General features: G+C 34.8%; 1 protein-coding gene across 11 annotated transcripts in view; it reads left to right on the top strand.

Annotated features, from left to right (window-relative positions):
• The window catches only part of DMD (dystrophin), a 2,654,855-nt gene that overhangs the window by 1,961,989 nt on the left and 666,366 nt on the right, over positions 1 to 26,500 (top strand). For all 11 annotated transcript variants that reach the window (XM_074391460.1, XM_074391464.1, XM_074391461.1 and 8 more), the window contains one exon: positions 17,552 to 17,784. In XM_074391460.1, coding sequence (XP_074247561.1) covers positions 17,552 to 17,784 — 233 coding nt within the window. The remainder of the gene's footprint in view (positions 1 to 17,551; positions 17,785 to 26,500) is intronic.

Genomic DNA, 26,500 nt, shown 5'->3' with positions numbered 1-26,500 from the left:
GACACAACCCATTGTCTAATGATTGTGATATCATTGTTTGTCAACACTGAAACTGAAATCAACTGTAAGGGTAAGAAATATAACTTTCAAAGATATTTGGTAAGAGTAATGTTGTAAGGCAGAGACCAACATTATAGAAGTTCTCAACTCATGGGCTGGATATAGCTAAACTTTCTCAGTACTATTGAAAAAAATTCTCAAATCCACAACCACCTCAAGTGTTGTCTTTGAATCACATGAAGTAGATTTTTTTTTTTTTTAAGACAGAGTCTTGCTCTGTCTCCAGGTGCCAGGCTGGAGTACAGTGGCGCAATCTTGGCTCACTGCAATCTCCCCCTCCTGGGTTCAAGCAATTCTCCTGCCTCAGCCTCCCTAGTAGCTGGGACTACAGAAGCACAACACCATGCCCAGCTAATTTTTGTATTTTTTTAGTAGAGACAGGGTTTCACCATGTTGGCCAGGATGGTCTCGATCTCTTGACCTCATGATCTGCCCGCCTCGGCCTCCGAAAGTGCTGGGATTACAGGTGTGAGCCACAGTAGATATTTTTAAAGTGACATAAATGCTACTGCAATTAATAAAATGTGAAATCATATTACAATATTACTGAATTCAGAATAAGTTGATTTTGTCATTATTTTTCTCAATCTATGCATGCTAGATATACAGTTATTATATAGAGGCTTGTAACATTTTTAATATTTCAGAGGCATGCTCATGATACTTTAAACAAGGCACTGTTAAAAGATCACTGGATTGGGAATTAATAAACCTGGGATCTAGCTCTCATTTGTTCTCTTGATGGCTAGGGTCTGGGGGTCTTGGGCAAATTATTCAACCTTTTGTGCCTTGGTTTCTTTAATTGTTAAATGATGAGGTTCTCCCAGATAAATCCCTTCCCAACTTAATATTACCAGATGTAGCATCAATGGTTTCGGATGTATAGTATAAATTAACTTTCCTGAAATCTTCTCAAGTTACATTAACTTATATTTACATAGCACTGAAAATTAAGTTTTGATAACTTACATTTTTATAAATAATTTACTTATTTTTATTATTATAACAAATCTGATTCTTTAATCACCAAAAGATCATTTTGGAAAGAGATGCATGAAAGAATCCAGACTTGTTATGGTTTTATCTATTCAAGTCACCTCCTTTCAGTAGCCACAGGCTCCCATTATCAGTAGGGGAAGATTATCCATTTTAGCAATACAATCTCTGATAACTTCAACCCATATGCCCTTCAATTCTACTTTTTCATCACATTGAATGGGAATGTGAGGCTCCAAGAGTAAATTGACCCTACTTTCTCTTTAGAAGTTGGTCTTTATAACTAGCTCTTTGCTTCTGTTCAGTTCTTGTATTCCACAGAAAATCTACATTCGGTATTAAAATCACAATGATCATCTAACAATTTCTAAGTAGAAACAGTTATTAAGTATAGCATTATCATGGCTTTGAGGTAGTACAAAAGGAGGAAACAGAGCTTTAGTGACTTTTTTTTTTCATTCTTTCTATCATATTACAGGGCAAAAATGAAGAATTTTACTACTTCAAAATTATACACATATATTTAGTTTCCATCAATATTTAGTAATTATGGTTCTCAAGGTGTCTAATTCCTTTTCTTTCTCTTTTCTGTAGTTTGATAAACCATAGATGGGAGTTAATGTTGTTTCAATTAGGTTTATTTGACTTCTTTTATGTGATTGAATTTCATTCAATAAGCTGGAGAGTCTGTAACATATAACTTGATAAAAATTTTCTCCCTTTATATCTTTTTGTTTTAAAATAATGGATTAATATAGACTGTAATTTAAGAATAGCAGAAATACATTTTGCTTTTAATTATTACCTACATATCCTGGGGAAAAGTATTATTATTTAAGTATTATTATTTTATAATATTTAAGTATAATAATAAAAGTATTTATTATTATTTTCCTACTAATGAAAAAATAGCATGATTTTCTATTCTGGATTTTGTAATTAACTTTACTTTGGAATAGTTGAATCTTAAATATAACTTCATTGTAAGGTTTATTTTCAAGTAATATTTTTAAATGCAAAATTTAGGTGATCTCTACTAAAAACAACTATAGCTATACTAATTGGTTAAAAGAGACAAATTATAAAAAAGATGTAAGTTGTGACACTGAAATTATAAAATGTGAATTAGGGAAGTACATGTGTCAAGTTTTGTATGCAATCGAAGTTAAGTTATTACCAGTTTAAAAATACCCTTATATAAGATGTTAAAGAAAAAAAAAGGGAAAGCCTGTAGTAACAAAAGCAAAGCAAAAATCCATAGTAGATATACAAATGTAAAAACTAAGGAACAAAAGTATAGTACAAAACAAAACCATCAAACCATAAAAGAAGACAACAACAACAGAAAAGGAATATAGAACACAGGATCTACGAAACAATGAAAAAACAGCTTTTTAAATGGCATAGTAAATTTCTACCTATCAGTAATTACTGTGAATGTAAATGGATTAAATTCACCAATCTAAAGATATAGAGTGGCCAAATGGATATTAAGACAACAAGACACAACTGCATGCTGCCCATAAGAGACTCACTTTACCTTTTAGGATACGTGTTGACTGAAAGAGAAGAGATAGAAAAAGATGTTTTGGTTTCCATTCAATTGGAAACCAAAAGAAAATGAGGATAGCCGTACTTCTATCAGACAGAATAGACTTTAAAATAAAAAAAACTGTAAAAAGACATAAAGGATGTCATTATGTAATGAAAAAGGCTAAATTTATCAAGAGGGTATAACAATTGTAAATACATATGCACCAAACATTAGAGCACCTGAATATATAAAGCAAATATAAAGTAATCTAAAGAAAGAGATAAACTACAGTACAATAATAGTAGGGGAATTCTACCCCCAATTCAACACTAGACAGAATATCCACATTAAAAAAATCAATAAGAATGCATTGAACTTTACACTTTAAATCAAATAGACCTAACAGCCATGTACAGTGCATTCCATCTAACAGCAGGAGAATACACATCCTTCTCAAGTGCACAAGAAATATTCTTCAGGGTAGATCATACGCTAGGCCATAAAAGGAGGTCTAACAAATTTAACAAGGTTGAAACCATGTATTTTATGTAAAACAACGCCATCATGGAAAAAGTATGAGTGCAAACAAGATTTTAATATTATTTACTGACTGTTTAAAAAGGGATTATTTTAACCCTGATCAGACGGGATTTCCCCTTTGTAAGCAGCAAAAGTAAGTTCAGAATGAAGCAACTCTGTAACAGTACAAATTCACAGATGTTTTTGAATAAACAAAGTTGGATATGTTTCTACTTCAGAAACCATTTACTGTGGGCTCACAACTTTTCCATGTGCTCTTTACACTTAATTTTAGGTCCATTCATCAAAAGGATTAAGACAATGAGATTCAAGTACAAAACAGTAGGAAGTATGTGCATCAAAACTGTCATGGTAGTGCTCTGAGGAGCATTCCTATTTCAATAACATAATTTAAAACCACTGAAACAATACATTTTATTTATGATTACTTTTCATACTTGCAAAAAAATTTGACATGGTTTGCCAGGGATGTCTTAAAGAAACAAACATCAAAATTTCATTTTTGTGCTTGTAACAAGGAATTTTTCCTACCTAAGTATTAACTGTTTTCTACCCTTGATTTTGGTTTCTTTTGTATGGTTGATAGTTATTGCACATCTGGGCATAGTGTGCTTTTCTACAAGTTAAATAAAAAGATGAATTGATTTTGATGTAGCTAGTATCACTATTTCAGTTGGTGTGTTTTCCATATCTGCAATTCATAACATGTTTACTGACCCAGACCTTTAAAACCCAAGTTAGCTCAACACAGTCACTGCAAACCAACTTAAAATAGCAGTTACATTTCCAAAATCATTATGGAGACAGAGTTCAAGACTTCTGTATTTGAATTTGTCAAGTTCATTGGTGTTTTAGTTATAGGAAGTGTTCATATTTCACTTGAGAAATAGCAACTTGATGATAAATTGAAACTCATATATAACCAAGGATTAGAAAACTACTTTGTAAGCCTTTAAACAGTAAATACAGCAATAATCCTCTGCATGCTTTTTGTCATGTTTTAGAGCATTCAATTGAATTGTATAACATGTGATACTAATAAATAATTAATTTTTTCTTTTTTGGAAACCAAGTGTTGCTCTGTCTCCCAGATTGAAGTGCAATGTCATGACCTTAGCTCACTGTGACCTCTGCCTCGCAGGTTCAAGCGATTCTCCTGCCTCAGCCTCCCAAGTAGCTGGAATTACAGGCATGCACCACCATGCCTGGCTAATTTTGTAATTTCTTTAGTAGAGATGGGTTTCACCATGTTGGTCAGGCTGGTCTTGAACTTCTGACCTCAGGTGATCCACCCACCTTGGCCTCCCAAATTGCTGGAATTACAAGCATGAGCCACTGTACCTGGCCTATAATTAACTTTAGAAAATATTCCATTATTGAATGCCTGGAAAATCATATTACTTATATGTATTAAAAATAAACTATTATGTATATAGACCAGAGATATGGTGTCATAGATGAGATTCCTTGGAAAGAGTCTCTGAGACAAAAAGTTGCTCACAGAAAGTTTAAGAAGTATTGTTGATATTTATAAGGAAGTGAGGGAGGCAGTATTTGGCAGAGAAAAAGCTCATCCACAATGCAGTTGCTACTGAGGCTTCAACCCATGTGACAGGGACACTGGAGCTGGGTAGTCTTTTGAAGTTCTCCCAGATTGAGGCAAATGACCTGGGACTTTTGGATCTCTGCACTAGCCAAGAACAGGCACCAGGGAGAAATGCAGCTGTGATCCTTTGCAGATATTATTATTCTGGAGTAGATTCACCTACACCACAAGTACTAAGAATAATATTGTGGTATGGGTGCATCTACTCCAGAAGAGGATCTTGATGAGGCATTACAGCAGCCATTACAGACAGGTACTGGCATATTCTGCTTACCCCACAAAGGTTGCAATGAGTATGCAAGTAGGAGTAGTGAGGACATAAAATAAATCAATCATTTTCTACTGGGGTTTAATAAATCAGAACTGTTGGAATTTATAGGATGACATTTATGATAGTACCCCAAAAATCTCTTTTAAATCTCCTTAACTCAGAAGAGGGGTTTTAAAAGTCCACAATTTGCCTGGTCTGTAAATTCCCTCTTTTAAAAAGATATGTGGTGTAATCAAATTTACAAGAAGGAAACAACTCCATCAAAAAGTAGGCAAAGGATATGAACAGACATTTCTCAAAAGAAGACGTTTATGCAGCCAACAAACATGAAAAAAGCTCATCATCACTGGTCATTAGAGAAATGCAAAGCAAAACCACAATGAGATTTCATCTCACGCATTTAGAATAGCAATCATTAAAAAGTCAGGAAACAACAGATGTTGGAGAGGATGTGGAGAAATAGGAATACTTTTACACTGTTGGTTGGGAATGTAAATTAGTTCAATGATTGTGGAAGACAATGTGGCTATTCCTCAAGGATCTAGAACTAGAAATACAATTTGACCCTGCAATCCCATTACTGGGTATATACCCAAAGAATTATAAATTATTCTACTATAAAGACAAATGCACATGTATGTTTATTGCAGCACTATTCACAATAGCAAAGACCTAGAACCAACCCAAATGCCCATCAATAATAGACTGGATAAAGAAAATGTGGCACATATATGCCATGGAATACTGTGCAGCCATAAAAATGATTTTATGTCCTTTTCAGGGATATGGATGAAGCTGGAAAACATCATTCTCAGCAAACTAACACAAGAACAGAAAAATCAAATGCCACATGTTGTCACCCATAAGTGGGTGTTGAATAATGAGAACACATGGATACAGGGTGGGGAACATCACCCACTGCGGCCTGTTGGGAGGTGGGGGGGTGCTAAGGGGAGAGTTAGCATTAGGAGAAATACCTAATGTAGATAATGGGGTGATGGATGCAGCAAACCACCGTGGCACATGTATACCTATTAACAAACCTGCACGTTTTGCACATGGGTGCCAGAACTTAAATTATAATTAAAAAACAATGTGTTTTAAAAACAAAAACCACATAATACAAAATTTGCCATCCCTACCGTTTTATGTGTACAAAATGGTAGTGTTAACTATACGCACAATGTTATTCAACAGAGCTCTAGAATGTTTTCATCTCGCAAATCCAAAATTTCAAACTCATTGAAGAGCTCCCATTGCTCCCTATACTCCCTATACTCCAGCACTGGCAATGACCATTCTATTTTCTGTTTCTAAGGAATTTGAATGCTTTATATACATCATATAAATGGAAGCATGCAATATTTGTCATTTTATTACTGGCTTACTTAGCATAATGTCTTCAAAGCGCACCCATGTTGTAGCATATGAAAGGATTTCCTTTTTTTGTGTGGCCAAGTAATATTCCATTGTGTCCTATAACACGTTTTTAAATCCTTTTTTCAATCAGTGGACATTTTAGTTACTTCAATTTTTGGCTATTGTGAATACTGCCACAGTAAATATGAGTGTGCAAATATCTCTTTAAGATGCTGTTTTTAATTCTTTTGGATATACAGATGCTCATCAATTTATAATGGGATTACATCGCAATCAGCCCATCATAAGTTGAAAGTACCATGTCAAAAATTTATTTAATATACCTAACCTACCAAACATCATAGCTTAGCCTGACCTACTTTAAATATGATCAGAACATGTAGATTAGCATCATCTGGTCAAAATCATCTGGCAACACAGAATATAGCACAGTATCAATTATTTGTCCTCATGATGATGTGGTTTAATGGAAGATTCAGCTTACTGCTGCAACCCAGTATTGCAGAAGAGTGAATCATACTGCATATTAGTAGCCCTAGAAAAGATCAAAATTCAAAATTTGAAGTATGGTTTCTTATTGAATGCATATTGCTTTCACACCATTGTAAAGTCCAAAAGTCACAAGTTAGATCTCAGTAAGTTGAGGACCATCCGTATACCCAGAAATGGAAATACTGGATTATGTAATAATTCTATTTTTTTTTGTGGGGGGACCTCCATACTGTTTTCCATAGTGGCTACACCTTTTTACATTCCCATCAACAATGCAGAAGTGTTTCAGTTTTTCTACATCCTTGCCAACATACCTTATTTTCTGTTTATGACCATGGTCATCCTCATGGTTGTCAGGTAATATCTCATTGTGATTTTTATTTTTCGTTTGCATTTCCCCGATGATTGATGATGCTGAGCATCTTTTCAGATGTTTGTTGGCTGTTTATATATTTTCTTTGGAGAAATATCTACTTAAATCCTTGCCTGTTTTAAAATCAGGTTATTTATTTTTGATGAATTCCTTATTAATTACTCACCTCAGAGCCTTTTTTATTAAAATACACATTGCTCAGAACCTTTCAGCTAATTTACTAAATGTTCATCTTGAAGAAGTATTTTCATTTATCTGAATTTAGTTTCCTGTTCTATAAATTGATAATAATCATGTTTTCCCTGTCCACACCAGAGTGATATGGTGAAAAACCAATGGAGAAAATTACTAAAAAGGCATTTTTATGCTGTCCAAATTTTGTGCAAATGTATTATTATTGATTCGAACCAAAACAGTATATATTTTAACACTGTTTAATACTGTTACATTTACATTGCAGCTAATGGTTTCTCTTTTTCTGCCTGATGAAATTCTGGATTGAAACGCTGAGGAAACTGTAAATCAGAGTTATAGAACTCTATTTAATATTAATTTATATAACTTATCTGTCTCTCTCTGAATATATTTAGACTATATATGTCTATATATTATACATATACGGATATATGTGTATATACGGATATATGTGTATGTATATATGTATATATGTATATATGTATATATATATATATGTGTATATATATATATATATATATATATATATATATATATATTTAGTGAGAGAGAGAGAGAGAGAGAGAGAGAGAGATTACACTTAAGGACTCTGCTTAGTACATTGCACTTGCACCTGATTCTAATTGTGAAAACAACAACAAATTTTGATTGAGACCCTGTTATTTGTCAGACCTTTGGTTTTGTGAAGAAGGAAGAAATTATTCTAATACTTACGTCAAATAGCTTATTATCTCCTCTGGTGGATGAGGCTTTTGAGGGCCTGACACATGGTAGGGGATCTTATTCGTTATATAACAACTTTCAAAACACATTGCTAATTAGTTTGCTACTTCGGATAAAAATGTAACTCTCCCAAACAAATAAGTGGCTTAGACTGAATTCTGTAGAGAACACTGCTTACCTCATTTTGCTCAGGTTTCACTGCAGAGTCTTGTCTCTAATATTCAGGTAGGAGAAACTCTATTAAAAACAACCCAATAAACAAATTCAAATAAGAATAAATTATTTAATTGAGGAAATTTTTAAGGTGCTCAGAATTTTGGTAGAATGGCAGTGTATTTTCCATAATAAGAACTATACAATGTTCTCTAGCTGGTTAGACTCAAATGATTATACGGATTTTATTCTGAAACCAGTTTTGGAATTGATGATCACCTTTCATCAATAGCATGGTGTTTATTATGGTTTCATCTGGCTTTTTCTTCCCTTATCTTCTGCACTGGGCTGCCTACTTCTTGGCTCTTATTATTATATACTCTACTTTTTTATATATACAAAGCTCTGCATGCATTAACAGTGAATTTCTGCTAAAACTGTTACTTTCTTCAGCTATCTTGTCAAATGCTGGCTGCCTAATTTATTGGCATTATACATTGACTATGTGAATCTTCCATTCTCTGTGGAATTCCATTCCACATTTTAGCTTAAAGACTCTCTCTTTTCCACATGTGTTCTCTCTGCTGGATAAGCATTTTTCTTTTAATTTCTGTGGCAATAGGAAGAGAATTTTAAATCCTGTTTTGCATACAAGTGTTTAATAGGTAAAAATGGAAGCTGTATCAGCCATCTATTGCTGTGTAACAATCTACCCCAAATGTGGATACTCAAAATAAGAATAATTTTTTAAGCTCTTGATCCTTGAGACTGCTTGGGGCTTGGTTCATCAAGGTGGTTCTTTTGCTGGACTCACCTGTGCTCATTCGGGTACTCATGGGCAGCTGGGAATTGATGACCACATGTGGCATTCTTTTGTCTGGTATAACTTTTTTTATAAGTTGAGACCGTGTGAGTGACAGGATCACTTGCTTGTAATTATTTATCAGGCTAGCATAGTTCCATAGTGGTTGAAGAGTTCTAATCACAGCCCAACATCCAAGCTTTTTTTGAGGGGGGGATGGAGTTTCGCTCTTGTTGCCCAGGCTGGAATATAATAGCATGATCTCAGCTCACTGCAACCTCTGCCCACTGGATTCAAGCCATTCTCTTGCCTCAGCCTCCCCAGCAGCTGAGATTATAGGCATGCACTACCACACCAGGCTAATGTTTTGTATCTTTAATAGAGACGGGGTTTCTCCATGTTGGTCAGGCTGGTCTCAAACTCCCAATCTCGGGTGATCCACCCGCCTTGGACATGCAAAGTGCTGGGATTACAGGAGTCAGCCACTGTGCCCAGCCAACACCCAAGTATTTTTAAGCCTCTGTTTGTGCCATGTTTGCTGATACCTCGTTAGCTGAAACAAGTGACTTGACCAATCCATAGACAAGGAGTGGAGTAATAGACTACGGCTCTTGATGGGAGGATCTGGAATATCTCTTGACAAAAGTGTAAATGCAAGAAGATTATCTGTGGACATGTACTCTGTAGCAGAGATGCTGTCATTTTTGTCACTAAGATATTTCCTATGTAATATTATTTATAATTCCTTGACAGCAATAGGTTTGTGGTTTACTGTTTCTTCAGTGCCTGCATAATATCATGTGGGTAAGAGAAACCCTTAACAATTTCTAATTTATACTTCTGAGGAATGAGAAAAGACAAACTTGGACAGGTGTAAATGATGTCCAGCAAAAATTCTAAGCAGCTATATGAGTGGTGGGTGGGTGGGGAAAGACGGAAAACCCTTTAAATGGAGACATTCTCCACCATAAACAGTTTTTCTTTCCTCAGGAGACATTTAGTAATGTCAGGAGACATTTTTGGTTGTACATATAGGAGGGAGCTCTGGCCAGGGATACTGACAAGCAATCCTGATCCTACAATGCACAAGACATCCATTCACAACAAAGAATTATCTGGGACAAAATGTCTGTAGTGCTGAGATTGAGAAACCCTGCTTTTCACTGAGTGTATGTAGGATTAATTCATATAATGTTAGTTATAGATGGACACTTAGATGATGCAAACTAAAACAGGAGAAGGCAAGGATTATTTCTTTATTCAAATTAGTGAAGGAAGGATATATGTTTAAAGTCAGGTTGGAGATATTTCTCAAGGATAATATTTAAGTTGTGAGTGGATGCTAGATGCACTTGATTGTTACAATCCATATTTTTATGGCTATATCAAGTGATCCTCTTTCCCAAATTAAAATGGATAGTACATATATTTCATGGGTACCATATATTATAAGCTATAGCTCTTAGTGTCAAAAGTATTTGAGTGATGAATAATTTTTACATATTGAATGACACATGTAGGAAAGATACCTGATGTCACATGATTCTTAGAAGTATGTGCAGTGGTTAAGCACATTGTCTTGTCTTGGAAACATCACTTGTTAATGTGAGATCCTGAACAAGTTTTGTTACCTTGGTAAAAGGGTGATGATAATGCCTACCTTGAAGATTGTTTGGTAAATATGAAATTAAAGAGAGTTTATGAAGAACCTTGCCTGACACATAAGAATCGCTGAGTAAATGATGGGGGTGATGGCAGTGTTGGTGGTAATTTATCTTACTTATAAGTAGTAGCAAATATTTATTTGGATTATATTTTTAGTATCAAGAAAGAATCTGTTAAAATGTAAGAGAATAGCACCATTAAAATTTAAAAATCTATGGCTCCCAAATTAACATTTTTTTTAAAATCCAAAAATACAAATGTTTACCATGAATCCTTGAGTACTAGTTCTCTGGCCTTGCCTATGTATAGTACAAGCATTTATTGTTCTAAAATAAGAATTACTGATGATAGATGAGTCATTTATTTACTCTTAAGAGAGACAGAAAAGAATGCAGACAAAAATATGTGTTTATGTGTTCATAGTGATTGTTTCTAATTTTCCAACTTGTATGTGCAGACTGTAAATATTTAGAAGGAAGGGGTGAGATTTTTCCTTACCTACACAATAGGTTGTTCTTTCTTAGAATCTGGACGTGATTTCTAATTTTGTTAAGAAGTAATCTTGAACTCTTTTGTAATTCATGAATCCACATGCCATCCTTTTAAATATTCAAAAAGTAAGTATTCTCCAATGTTGCTTACATGGAGGAGAGTTATTTCATCTACTGGTGAGATGGAAGGAGCTAACAATCTTTCCGATACCCCATAGTCTTAAACAGTAATGCAGCTTGACCACGTTTGACATTGCTGTCTTCTGTTGACACAGAATGATGAGGAGGAAGAGAATATTTAACAGCACTTTTTAGATATTCCCTCATATAATTGTTAATGTGAGTTTAATAACTTACAATTTTGAACATTGAGTGATTTTTCAAATATAAAAATAAAGCAAACAAAAAAAAGTTTTCCACATTCATAGAACAAAACTAGAAATAGAATATGTGCTTCTTTCTTTCTTATCAACCAAAGGCGACCTGTGAATTACAGGAAAACCACGTGTGAATACTTCAAAGGAAATATGCCAAACACATTGTGTATGTGTTTTAAAAGATTTAGTAGCTCCTTTAAAGCTCTAAGTAAAGCTGTTAGTCTGACTAATCATTTACCCCTGAAACCAATTAAATTTTCAGAGAAATGTTCTTCAAACACTTGAAAAAAATAAGAGTTCCTTCCTAAAGCCAACACCTTTTAATTAACAAAATACCCAGAGCAAAGCTGTAGTTTGCAATAGTATATTACACCTACTGTTATTCATGCTACCATTCTGGTGTGCCAGACTTAATTCATTTCAGCTATTTTGAGCTTGATTTTCTGTCTGCTTAAATATGGAGGGAAAACCACAATTTTAGTAGAGTCATTTTAATTTTCTAATGAATGTATGAGAAAGGCATTATGCTACATAGTATTTCCTCAGATTATCCAGATGCTCTCTCTCTCTTGCTCTCTCTCTCTCTGTCTGTCTCTCTCTCTCTCCATCCATCACACACACACACACACACACACCCATACAATGTGTGTATCTATCTGTCTACCTAGATATACAGTTTAATTTTGTACATTGTAATACATCTGGATCTGGCATAAGGTGATTGAGAAAAAAAAAACAAACAAAACCCACCCAGATCTGTTACTGGAGGGATGTTTAATAGCATAACATCAGAAAGACTATTTTCAGTAAGAATCCTAGGTGGGAAAAGACAATTCCTCCAATGGACTTGAGAAGAATACCCTTAATCTCTGAGGTGGTTAGAGAGGCTGAGTTCTGAGGCGGCTAATCCCAAAGCCAGCTTCTTATAATCCAAGATAGGGGAATAAGGCAAGGGGTGGAAGTCCAGGCATGATGATCATACTTGGGGTTAAGATTAAATAGGGTACAGAGGAAAGGATTTCCACCAGCTGGAGGGGAAGCCATTTCCCATGTTCCTTAGGGATGACAACTGGAGACCCATCCCAGAACATCACTGAAAATTATATGTAATGATTTATATATCTTAACTCTTTACCCATTCTAGATTATGGGTTCAGGCACTCTCAGAAAAAAATGTCCTTTTTCAGTCTTTTAAAATATCATGTTAACAGAAAATATCATTGGCACAACAATATATCCCTGCCTGACCCTTAGAACTATGAACATGATACTCAGACTCTACAAAACCACTAACAGATCTGACCAGCCTATACTTCACTGAAAAAGGTGATTTGCATACATTTCTAGTACCATGACAAAGTGTAAAAAAAAAGAAACTCATATTTGTTAGCTAAAGGTAAAGGCATCTGAAAGTGCAGTATGAATCAATGTGAATCAAAATAATGTTTTTCGGAACAGAATTGGCTCTAATATGTGAGAGGTAGATGAAGATGAGCCTCTTACTACTTTGTGTTTTAAAGTGTAAGCCTGGCTTGGTGGCTTATGTGTGTAATCTCTGCACTTTGGGAGGCCAAGGCAGGCAGATCACCTGAGGTTGGGAGTTCGAGATCAGCCTGACCAACATGGAGAAACCCCATCTCTATTAAAAAAAAAACAAAATTAGCTGGGCGTAGTGATACATGCCTATAATCCCAGCTACTCAGAAGGCTGAGGCAGGAGAATCGCTTGAACCCAAAAGGCAGAGGTTGCAGTGAGCCGAGATTGTTCCATTGCACTCCAGCCTGGGCAACAAAAGTGGAACTTGGTCTCAAAAAATAAATAAATAAAATAAAAAATAAAGTATATTCCTTGAGACCCAAAATTTCTGACTTTAGAATCCAGCTCTCAACTACTATCGGCTATACTCTAGGCAAACTTTCAAAATCCTTCAAAACCTAATAGTGGTGCAAGATTTTGTCCATCCTAGTGATAAGTAGATTTAAGTAAGAAAATGTTAAAAGCTAAAAATGTTGAGGACCCAAAAGAAAGGTGTAATTCTGTTCTTCATAGAGACATGTTAGTTACACTCTTCTTATTCTGTTCCTCCCCAAAACGTAGAGATCTAGAGTTGATATTTGAAGAGAAAATGAGATTTTGTCTGGAAACATGAGAGAAAAGTTTTCAAGAAGTATAGAAAGTGTGAAAGGACACAAGAGTTTGAAATGGCCTCTACTTGTGAGAGGTTGCAGAATAGACATGGGTGTGGAGGAGCCTGGGAAGAACGAAAGAAGATAAGGCTGGACTGTGAAGTCTGGTTTGGAGTACAGAGCTTAAAATGCTATACGAATGTAGAAGATGCAGAGCCAATAACCATTGTGTGAGAAACACAGGGAAAAGGAGAAGAAAAAAAATCCACATAGTCTACATACAGTAAGAACAATCCTAGGAGGTGACTTACGTGTATCATCTCATAAAATCCGTAACACAATTGCATTAGATTGGTACTGTTTTCAGAGTTACACAGGTGAAAACTCTTGAGGGTCAAGATGTTGAGTTTAGCAGGCATAGTATAATTTCTTACCTCAAGATGCCTCCAATCTCATTAGTTTTCTAAGATTGTCTACTTAGGAAAGAGTAAGGCCAATTGTCTATGAAGGAAGTACTCTTATAATAGCTATTTTACAGAGGAGTAAATGGAGATTTAGTGAGGTTAAGTCACCTAATTAAAGTTACACAACTAAAAAAAATTATAGAGCAAGGATTCAAATCCAATAGCCTGGTCCTAGAAAGCCTAAATATTCTATACTCTGCTTTCAGATTCAGAGCTATTTCCTGCTTTTCTCCCTCCAATAAAAAAAAGATGTATGTGTGTGGGGTTGGGGGCAAATAAATTGACTTACTGTATTTTCTCTCTTTAATATTTGACCTTTCATTGTCTTCCCCCAGCAGTGGGTCTTCCTCCATTATCTTCTTGTGAAAATAGCTAAAATCACCTAACTAGTAAAAACCTAGGCATGTTTTGTGTTCTAGCCTCCATTCTTTCATTCTAATAGGTGGTTGTTAAATTTTAATACTCACTGTATGTAGAAGACCTCTAAGTTCACTAAAGAGCTTACTGCACATTAACTTTTTTAAGATTCAAAGGGAGTCAATGGAGCACCTCCTATACTCCAGGACATGTGCAAGATGCAAGAGATAGAGTAGTGAGAAAGACCGATAAGGTTTCCCTTCCCTTTCCCATCAGTGTACAGATGTTCTTCAGGTGATGAATGCTGGAGGAGAGACCAGAAATACTGGCCTAATGGGTCTATAGATGGGATTATGTGCCCATAACTGGCCCAGAGCTGGCCGATTGCTAGACCTCTCCATCTTCCTCTGAATATGCTTCAGCTAATTTATCGTCCCAGTGGCATATTTTGTCATCATGAGTCATTCTCCCTTTTTGAGTCTCAGGCCCTGGCCTTGCTTTTCAATAGATTCACTCCCTCCCTCCCTTCTTTCCTCCCTCCCTCCCTCCCTCGCTGCCTGACTTCCTATCTTCCTCCCTCATTGCTTGACTTCCTTCCTTCCTCCCTTCCTCCCTTCCTTCCTTCCTTCCTTCCTTCCTTCCTTCCTTCCTTCCTTCCTTCCTTTTCCAAACATACTTTTCAGGAAATAGTAGTCTGCTTGTTGAAGTCTGATAATATTCTAGTTTCTCATCCTTCACTCTGTTGAAATTTAATATGATGTGATCATTTCCACTTCATTAGGTACTTCTTTCATGGTCAGAAGTGAGTCTGGAGAAAAAATAATCTCTTGTTTCTGCTCTCATTTGAGGGTCAAATTTTCAATAAGTCACTTTTTTAAAAAGCATTTTCTGACACTTCCCATAAGCTTGAAATCCTTTGAACTGCTGTATATTGCCTCAGTATATATTGTGTATCTATTTTAGGAACACTCCGTCCACATTTGCCAGTGAGCCTGGTGTTCTGCAGTTAGTTCCTACAGTGATATTTTAATTTAGCTCTCTTTTCATCCTCACACATGCATCTTCTCTGGAGATTTAGTCCCTTTCCTGGAATCCCGTTTAAGATTTCTAGATCTTGTTTGCTTCCATGATTTCTTCTCCTGTACTGTGACACAAAACACGATTCCTTCTTTACATTATGTTTAATTCTTTCTAGAAAGAGCCTCAGAGTAGTCAGATAGCTCTGAGAATTTCTTTATTGCCTCAGTGTTACTGCCTTTCAATCAGTATTTCTTGACATAAATTTTTTAATTCTCTCTTGACACTTAAAACACTATCTTTTTCTGTCTGCATTGATCAAGATTAGTTCCTTCATTCATAGAAAACTGTTGATGTCCCTGAGAAGGTTGAGAGGTAAGAAATATTCTTCCATTCTACTCGTCGTCTTCTCTAATGAGGAGACAAACTTAAAAGCACAGTTACATAGCTGTGAAAATTAATGAATGGCTACCTCAGAACAAAAATTCAATGTCTCATTTTTCTTTTATGTTCTTAGAATAGTTCCCTGGTTGTCCATGCCTCTGAGTGTCCCGTTGAGATATCTTTTGCAGCTTTCCTTGAAACCTTTTATTCCAAACTACATAGTCCAATAATTTTGCTACCAGTCTCCTGGTTATGCTCCTGAGGCCATTCTCTATGAACTTGATTAAGCATTCCTTCCCCTCACCACTCACCTCTGATAACCCAGCTGTGTATTGGTATTTAGCATCAATCCACACCAGGAAGTTCAGCCCTCTTCAATCAATATAAGGCCACACACACACCTTTGACTCACCATTCCCCAAATATCTCACATTTTGGGGCTTTATCTCCAGCTTCTCACCACAGTTGTTCATCATTGTTTTTCTTATTAGCCAAGTGTTTATAAAAACAGTAATATCTAATAACATTATTAATTACCTACTAGTGTCAGGCGCTGCAGTAATATAGTTGCGATGATTACGTTGCTGTTTCTGGCATTGTCATACATGCATTGCTTGTACTACTCATTGAATCTACACTACCCTTTTGACATTTACCCTATTATTATTCCTCTTTTACTGAGAAGAACTGAAACTGAGAAGTTATGTGACTTAACCAAAGTCCTAGAATTCCTAAGGCAGACATAGGATTGTTTCCCAGGTATCTGAATTCTAGGACTATACATCTTAACCATTATCATAGGCTGACTTACTCTACAGTGTCCAGTATTATTAGTATTAATTTAAAATTTATTTAAGGACTTTGAAACAGTGTTTCATGTCTAAATAGTAAAACTACTAGCTCTCATTTTTTAAAAATGTTGTACCTTGGATTTTTTTTTTTCACTGCTAGTCACTATACTAACAATCTGAAATTGTAAAAAAAAAAAAAAAAAAGATAAACTGCTCCCAGTGTAAAATACAGAGCTAAGACAAGAACATTTCGTTGACTTTAATTTCCCTAGGGTCCAACTCCAAAGTAATTTCCTTCCTATTCAAGGAAATCATAAGTCAAAAAGAAGATCTTATCCAATCTTGTTTTGCCTTTTATTTCTTTAATAATAATAACACAAGTAAAATATATTGCCCTGGCAAGGATTGAAAACTTTTGTTTTCTTTACCACTTCCACAATCTATATATTATTGAGAAGGCTTATTTAAATTAAATTAATTGTCCAGGCATGAGAATGAGCAAAATCATTTTTAAAAATTGTTAAATGTATATTAATGAAAAGGTTGAATCTTTAAATTTTCTCCCATGTATAGCTAAACAAAGTATCCACATTTCTAGAAAAAGATACATAATGTCATGAATAAGAGTTTAGCTCAAATTGTTGCTCTTCAATTAAATTTGACTTACTGTTATTGAAATTGACTCTTTGACTTGTGTTTCTAATTCTTCTTTTTCTTCTCTTTTCCTTTTTGCGAACAACTCAAAATATTTTAGCTTCTAGTCAGACTGTTACTCTGGTGACACAACCTGTGGTTACTAAGGAAACTGCCATCTCCAAACTAGAAATGCCATCTTCCTTGATGTTGGAGGTACCTGCTCTGGCAGATTTCAACCGGGCTTGGACAGAACTTACTGAATGGCTTTCTCTGCTTGATCGAGTTATAAAATCACAGAGGGTGATGGTGGGTGACCTTGAGGATATCAACGAGATGATCATCAAGCAGAAGGTATGAGAAAAAAAGATAAAATTTGGCAGAAGTTTTCCCTTAAAATGAAGATTTTCCCACTAATCACTTTACTCTCCTAGAACATTTCCCAACAGTTCTTAGGCAACTGTTTATCTGTCAGAAAACAAATTACTCTATCTATTCAGCCTAAGTATAATCAAAGATATAAATTAATGCAATTAACTAAAGTAGCCATACATTAAAAAGGATATATACAAAAAAAAAAAAAAAAAAAAAAAAACAGAAACCTTACAGGAATAGTTGGCTGAGTTAAATTTACTAAACAACCTGGTATTTTAAAAATATATTTTAGACCAAATAAGTCACTCAACTGAGCTATTTACAGTTAAACTGGTTGTTTTGGCACTATGCAGCTACAACATATTGCAGAATCAAATGTAAAAGGCTGGGAATTGATTACCATCCTCTCTTCTAAGTTGTCTGTGCCAATTTTCCTCCTCCAATGATAAGGATAATTGAAAGACAGCTATAAATTAAAATGAGAAAAGTAACAAAACATAAGATATTTTAAAATACCCTAGATCTTAATGTTGGCATTTACGCAAATCCATGTTCAAATTAACAGTTTTTAATACAAATAGTGCATTTTTCAGCCTCAGTGTAATCAATTTATGCCATCAACTAGGAACATTAGAATACATTGATGTAAATATTGTTTACCTAGCTAGATCAACTATACTATACATCTTTTATATTTGTTAACAGTTAAGAAAAATAATTATGGAATTGTTTTACATTGAAGTTTTTTCACTTATAACAGCTTTCAAGACTTTTTAGAGAAATAGAAAGTTGTGCTGAAGGTATTTCAGTTTTAAAGTGCTATCTTTTGAAAAAACTAGAAGCGAGGCAGACAGAGTAAGGGATATTTCTTTGTAAAATATATTTCAGCAATTCAGTAGGAATAAAAGTAATTTGACAGTAAACAACCTACATTTAAAGACCTTGTGCTTGAACACAGAAGACCTGAATTCAATGCCATTTGCAAATGACAATTGTGGTGAAGCCATCTCTGGATCTTGGTTTTGTATTCTGAGTACAGAGCACACAGAGTACACATTCACATTCACCATATACTTATGGATATAGATGTAAATAAATATATGTAAATATCACATATATGTACATAAAATTTGCTTTACTTCTGCTTTATAAAAAGTAATTATAGCCACATTTTTCAGAAAAAGTAACTGAGACTCATAGATGTCAAAATCCCAGTAAGTAGCAGAACAAGGATTCAAATCCAAGTCCGTTTGATTCCTAAGCATGTTATTACTTTACATAAACTGCCTGAAAGTAATAACTGTACCTGTAATTACTATTTAGTGATTTGTATGTATATGTATATGTAGTCTATTTTAGAAACTATGCTAAACATTTTATAGTTGCTATGTACTGACGAATACAGAAACAAGAGGTATGTTCTTTCACAATACCGTATTAGGTTATACAGTACTCCCAGCACTTGTAGTTACCAAATGAAGCAATATCTTATAATGTTTAAATCACAGATTTTGAAGTTAGATTGTCTGGGTTCAAAGCTTGGCTCCCAAGCTGTGTGACTTGGGTAAGTTATTCAGCCTCCCTGAGCCCAAGTTTATCTATCTGTAAAATGTAGATAGTTGTACTGCCTGACTTGCAGTTTGTTATCAGGATTAAGTTGGTTAGTATATGAAAAAAAATGCTTCGTACTTTACCTTACTTACTGCTTACTGCTAGTATTGAACAAATATTAGTAATTATATTTGGTTCTACCATGAACTCTAGAAATCTAACCAATGATGGCATTTGTTTCATGCAAACTGTATATCACATTATACTATTATATGGAAATGAGAGTTTGTTTCTACTTCTGTACCCTATTCTACCATTGACATTATAGTTTCCTGTACAAGTTACCTGATAACAGATTGGGAGAGAAAGTTCACACTTCCTTGTGACAGGTTTGTGAGTCCAGCATTTAGGGAAGCCACTGATGTGCTCAGTAGTCTACAGAGTTCTCCAGTGATTTTTTTTTTTCAGAAAGGACTGCTAATTTGATGCACCTTCATAGAGATCATCTTTAAATATAGATCAAAAATTAACACAGAGGGCTAGATGTGATGGTTTACACCTGCAATCTCAGCAGTTTGGGAGGCTGAGGTGGGTGAATCACTTGAGGTCAGGAGTTTGAGACCAGCCTGACCAACATGGCGAAACCCCATCTCTACTAAAAATGCAAACATTAGCCAGTGTGGTGGCACATGCCTATAATCCCAGCTACTGGGGAGGCTGAGGCAGGAGAATCACTTGAATCCTGGAGTAGAGGTTACACTGAACTGAGATTGTGCCATTGCACTCCAGCCTAAGTGACAGAGTGAGACTCTAAAAAAAAAAAAATTGATGTAGAGGAAAAATATCAAATTAAAAGCTATTTCTGAGAAACAAAAATACAGGATTTATAAATTATATATAATATATATAAACAAGTATTATAAAAATATTATATATAGCATATTACTATATATGATATATAATGTACATATATGTTTTATTTAAAAATCTAGTGCCCTTTCTCTTGCTTGCTGAATAGTGGGATGCTTTGCCTGCCCCTTCCTCTTATATTAAAAAATAATTCATAAAGACATTGTCAGTTACTGGCTTTTATAGCATCAATCACCAAATGGTCCTAAATAATCGTTAAATAAATGTGCGTGGGAGAGAAGATAAAGAGAAGTACGTTTGGGGAGGATTTTATTATAATCTCAGGAAATAAATATTGATTTTATGTAAAGTTTTAAATAAAGCAATCGCAACTTTAGCGTTTGATATGTGAAAAATTAGGAAAAATTCCAAAAGGGCTTTATAAACTAAAAAAACTTTACTATCACCTATTCATTTTTATTATTTTAGCCAACTTTTATTTAGTTGCCACTAAGTACCTGGGAAATATGAAGTTGCAGAAGATAAAATACGCAGGTAAAAGAGGTTAAAGGAAGAAAAGCAATAATAACACTATGATAGAGATAAATTCTAGGAGAATAGCTAACACATGTTTAGCACTAATGATATGCCAGCCATTCATCTAAGTACTTCATGTGAATTATTTAATGCTTACAGCATCGCTGTAAGGTAGATACAGTAGCACACTAAGCATAGTAACCTGCCCAATATCTAGGAGGAAAGAGACAGTGATGAGATTTGAACTCAATCAGTCTGGTTCCAGAGTCCTCTCACTTAAACCTCATAGTTTTCAACTTCCCTGATACTGCGTGAGCAATGCTTCAGGGAAAACTAAGACAGGAGAGAGAACTGATGAATAGATGCTAGTGAGATGTTCCTGAAGTAGATAAAGCTTAAGCCAAGCATTAAAGAATGAGTTTGAATTACACAGCTAGATAAATAAGAAGGACAACTCAGGCAGAGGGAACAGACTGTGCTTTTCAATGAGGTGGAAAACCAGAGAGTATGTCATAGGAATTGTGATTCCATATGGCTGAAGTTAAGGGTATATGATGAGGAAGAAATTGATGAGGTTGAATAGAAAGAAATGGGGCTAAATAATGGGAATCCTTTGTTCCCAGACTGAAGTATCCTGATGATGGCCTACAGGCAGAGACAACCCTGATAGGATTGTAAACAAGAAAATAAAATCATCAAATACAGTGTAGTTACCTATCAAGTAGGGCTCTCTGGGTGCAAGCAACAGAGATCAGCCTCTGATTAAATCAATCAGAAAGTAAATGTACTGTGATCAGCACAAAGGCAATGGAACGAAGCTTACAAAAGGAAAAAAGATCTGAGCATGCCTTCCTGGGCATGTGGCTAACAAGAACTATTCCAGGCTCTTTGTGATACTCTCTTTTCTCCATCCTGTGTAACTCTGTTCAAATTTTAAAGTCTTAAAAGACAGCCCAGTTCACCTTGCTTTGGTCACATGTTAATACATGAGCTAGAAGAGCAGGAAACTCTTGTTTAAATCCTTCTTCTCCCAAAGTCTCAAAATTAAGGAAAGGCAATTCTCCTGAATAGAAACTGTGGTCTACTGGCAATAGAAGAAGGAAATGATTCTGACCAACCACTAAATGATAATTGTCCACTTAACTCAGTCAATAACTTGTAGAATAAGTTGGAGGATAGAGCAAATAAAGGTGATTTGTAGGAGGTAATTGTTATGGTCTAAAGCAAGCTTGTCCAACCCATAGCCCATGAGCCACATGTGGCCCAGGATGGCTCTGAATGTGGCCCAACACAAATTTGTAAGCTTTCTTAAAACATTGTGAGATCTTTTGTGTGTGATTTTTTTTTTCACTCACAACTATCATCAGTGTTAGTGTATTTTATGTGCAGCACAAGACAATTCTTCCAACGTGGCCCAGGAAAGCCAAAAGATTGGATACAGCTGATCTAAAGCAACAGATTCATCTACTCAATTTTGCAGCATGTAGAGCTGAAATAAAAACCATTTATATACCAGTACCCTAAATACAAATTTGTTTGACCATGACACATACAATAATTGGTTCTCAGTAAATGCAGATAGCTTGATGGATAATGTGAATGCAATGTGATAAAGAAGCTTCATATTCAACAAAGATTGGAATGTGAGGATTATAATTCTAAAGCATCAGAAGTTAGATAAGATAATGCAGTAAAACATTTTATGACTCAAGGCAAAGTTAGTTATGAGATTCAGACCAAACCTTAGATACCTAGTAATTCAAGTAAGCTAATCTTTTACTAGCTTTAGACTTTGAACTCACAAAACATATAGTTGGTGAAAACCTTGTGTTCTCCTTTAGTATGTATGTATTGATTAAAGTATCATTTTAGAAAATGGGGAGCTTCTCCGATTTTGAAATAAAAATAATTTTTACTAAGTGAATTATATTCAGCAAAATAATGGAAGCTAAAATTACAACTTTATTTTTTTAAGTTTTAAAAATATAGCCATTTTAAAAAATTAAGCAAATCTACTTCATTTTAGACAGCAGAAAATATGCCATTATCTTTTAAAAAAAATCAAAATGTAGTAGAATGATTTATAATCCTTTGGATATATACCCAGTAATGGGATTGCTGGGTCAAATGGGATTTCTATTTTTAGGTCCTTGAGGAATCGCCACACTGTCTTCCACAATGGTTGAATTAATTTACTTTCCCACCAACAGTGTAAAAGTGTTCCTATTTCTCCACATCCTCCCCAGCATCTGTTGTTTCCCGATTTTTTAATGATCGCCATTCTTACTGGTGTGAGATGGTATCTCAATGTGGTTTTGATTTGCATTTCTCTGATGACCAGTGATGATGAACATTTTTTCATATGTTTGTTGGCCTCCTGTATGTCTTCTTTTGTAAAGTATCTGTTCATATCCTTCGCCCATTTTTGAATGGGCTTGTTTGTTTTTTTCTTGTAGATCTGCTTTAGTTCTTTGTAAATTCTGGATATCAGCCCCTTGTCAGATGGGTAGGCTGCAAAAATTTTTTCCCATTGTTCATTGCAGCACTGTTTACAATAGCAAAGACCTGGAACCAACCCAAATGCCCAATGATGATAGACTGGATAGGGAAAATATGGTACATATACACCATGGAATAGTACGCAGCCATCAAAAAAGATGAGTTCACGTCCTTTGTAGGGACATGGATGAACCTGGAAACCATCATTCTCAGCAAACTGACACAAGAGCAGAAAATCAAACACCGTATGTTCTCACTCATAGGCGGGTGTTGAACAATGAGAACACATGGACACAGGGAGGGGAGCACTACACACTGGGGTCCGTTGGGGGGAAATGGGGGAGGGGTGGGGGGTGGGGAGGTGGGAAGAGATAGCATGGGGAGAAATGACAGATACAGGTGAGGGGACGGAAGGCAGCAAACCACACTGCCATGTGTGTACCTATGCAACAATCTTGCATGTTCATCACATGTACCCCAAAACCTAAAATGCAATAAAAAAAAATTTAAAAAATAAAATAAAATAAAATAAAAAAATCAAAATGTGAAATATGCAAATTTAGCCTTTAGAAGTAAAACAGACATGAAGTTCAAAGTTCGATTTCTAGAATTGTGAATTGATAGCAGTGGATGATTTATATTTTATAGCTTACTGTCAGAGAACTCTGATTAAAAAATGCTTTTGCTATTTCATGTTTAAGTAAAATTGCTCTGAAACAATGTTTGACAATAATTAGCTGTTTTCTTTTTTGACATAATCTATCAAGTGAAGGGAAAAATATGTCCTGGCTTTTGCTCTGAGAGTGATTATTAAATCTGACCCTCAAGGAAGGGAAGGAGAGAATGAAGAAGGGAGGAGAGGAAGGAGGAGGAAAGGGAAAAATGGAAGGAAAAGAGGAAGAAAAGCAGGAAAAGGGGGAAGGAGGGAGAAAACAAAAAGGTAGAAAAGAAAGAAAAAACAAAGGAATATTAAAGAGGAAAAAAGAGGAGTGAGAAAAGGAGGAAATGAAAGAGGGATGCAGGGAGACAGGAGGGAGAGAGGTAGAGGGTAAGTATGAAGAGAGGTTTGTGGCAATGGAGACTAGTGTTGCTATCAACAAACATAATTTAGTTGGCAATATGATATTATTTTTCATAATACTGGTGTCTGATTGCCTGTGCTGCGTTAATTGTAGTCTTTTTTCAATTCCATTTGGCCAGGTGTTCAGGGTAATTCACCATAAAATCTCAACCACTGCACTTGTATTGAATAAATAATTGAATTGGCAAAGGCATTTTATTCTCTAATAAGACCTCTCCAGATTGAGGTTGAGACAAATTGGCCAATCTGGACAAAATGATAATAGCATTGTTTAAGATTCATTTTTAACCACACATTACGCTGTTACCTGGGAGATTTCATTATCTAAAGATTGAATGAGCACTTTTAGTGGAAATAGGGTATATTTAAATGGTACATAATTATGTGAATGTGTTTAATTTTTGTTGTTGTTGTTGTTAAGGTCAAAGTACTTAATTAAAATTATGATTTTTTAAAACTGTCTATATCTACGCAAAAAGCACTTGAATAGCTACAGAATCATTCTGATGATAACATTTGTTCAATAAATTCAGTCACAGTCTGACTACTAAACAACTTGTGTAGTATAACCCTGGAAGAATTGATGGAGCAATGTGTGGGTAAAGTGGCATTGACTATTTAAACTAAAAGCAATACAAGATAGAATGTTTCTTGGTTTAATTCTCTTGTCACAAACCCAGCAGAAAGTGGGTACTACAAAGCTTTTCTTATTCAACAAATGAGAGAAGTTATAGAAAATTTAGTTAATTGATCTAAGGTCACTTAGTAAATAATTCAGACCTCTTGGGAATAGATGTTTCTCACATCTTCTCTGTTTTCTCAGCCACCCCTGTCAACTTCTTACACATCTCATTTCTCCATCCAAATGATAACAAAACAAAGTAAACATGGGCATCCAACTGATTTCACAAGTTGGGTGACAGTCATCTTAGGGTGAGGATATTGATTAGTCTGTTTTTCTCTTTCATTGAACAACAATCCAGCCCTTCTCATCTCATCAGTTCATTTCTCCACAAACTCATTTAAGAAACACCATACCAGAGTGTGCTTCTATATATAGAAGTTGCTCTACAAATAATTATTTGTACATTGTTGTATAAATAATAATGTTGTAATCTGTTTGAAGATATTAACAAATTTTGTGCTTTAATTATCTTCCAGCAAATGCACATGTCTCTGGTTTGTAACCATATGGATGACTGATCCATATTTATGTAATTTTCTGTCTTTACCTAATGAGACCAAATCCACTGTTATCTTCACTGAAAGATGTAAAGATATGTCAATGTCAGTAATATGACTTATTTTATATTCTCTGGTCATAACAAAAATAAACTCCCCCCTTAAGGTCATAGAGTTACAAAGACACACACACACACACACACACACACACACACACACACACACAAAATTATATTTTCTAAGTCTCCTAATAACCTTTTTATGGAAAATGATACCATATGCTTTTTTCTGAAAGAAACTATATAAATGTATAAACTATAGTAAACTACATATTCCAAAGTTTATGAATAGAAATGTATATCTTATTATATTTCAATTCAATTCACTGTAAAATATTCTGTCAAAATCTTATCAAGCAAAACTGATCCAGGATATTTACATGAATTCTGATTAAAGTCAGTATACTGCGTTTTTCATGTAATATCAGTGGGATTCTAATAAGGAAGTTTATGCTTGTCATTGTATTTAAATAGAGAATTCTATTTACAAGTTTCCTTTTCTGGATCTATTTAGAGTTCCTTTATATGAAGTGACTTTCATTATTTCCATAAAAATATGTAGAATCTGGGTCTTCTCTAACTCTCTTATAGGAAAGGAATGGAAGTAAATTAGGTTTTTTTTTTTTTAATTTTCTGAAAGTTATATAAGGTTATTGTTCCCTAAAGTTTAGTATCTGCCTTTTGAGCTTTCCATTTCACCATAAATTTTGGTCCTTAAATTCTATAATTGAACTTACAGTGTGTGACAATGTAAGTTTTTCTTTTTATTACGTTTAATGCTAGGGTAATGTTAATATTAGGTATATGTTTTTTTTTCATTCCTTCATTCAACAAATTGTCTTTGAAACCCATGTTATAAAGCATTCTAGAGTCAAGTTGAAGACTATTGAGAAAGGAGAGTGGAAAGGGAGAATAGAGTAACAATTTGGATTTAAAT

This window comes from Saimiri boliviensis, chromosome X, assembly GCF_048565385.1.
Source record: "Saimiri boliviensis isolate mSaiBol1 chromosome X, mSaiBol1.pri, whole genome shotgun sequence".
Lineage (NCBI taxonomy): Eukaryota > Metazoa > Chordata > Mammalia > Primates > Cebidae > Saimiri > Saimiri boliviensis.
Note: the sequence above shows the minus strand (reverse complement) of the source record. Positions and strands in the feature narration are given on the sequence as shown.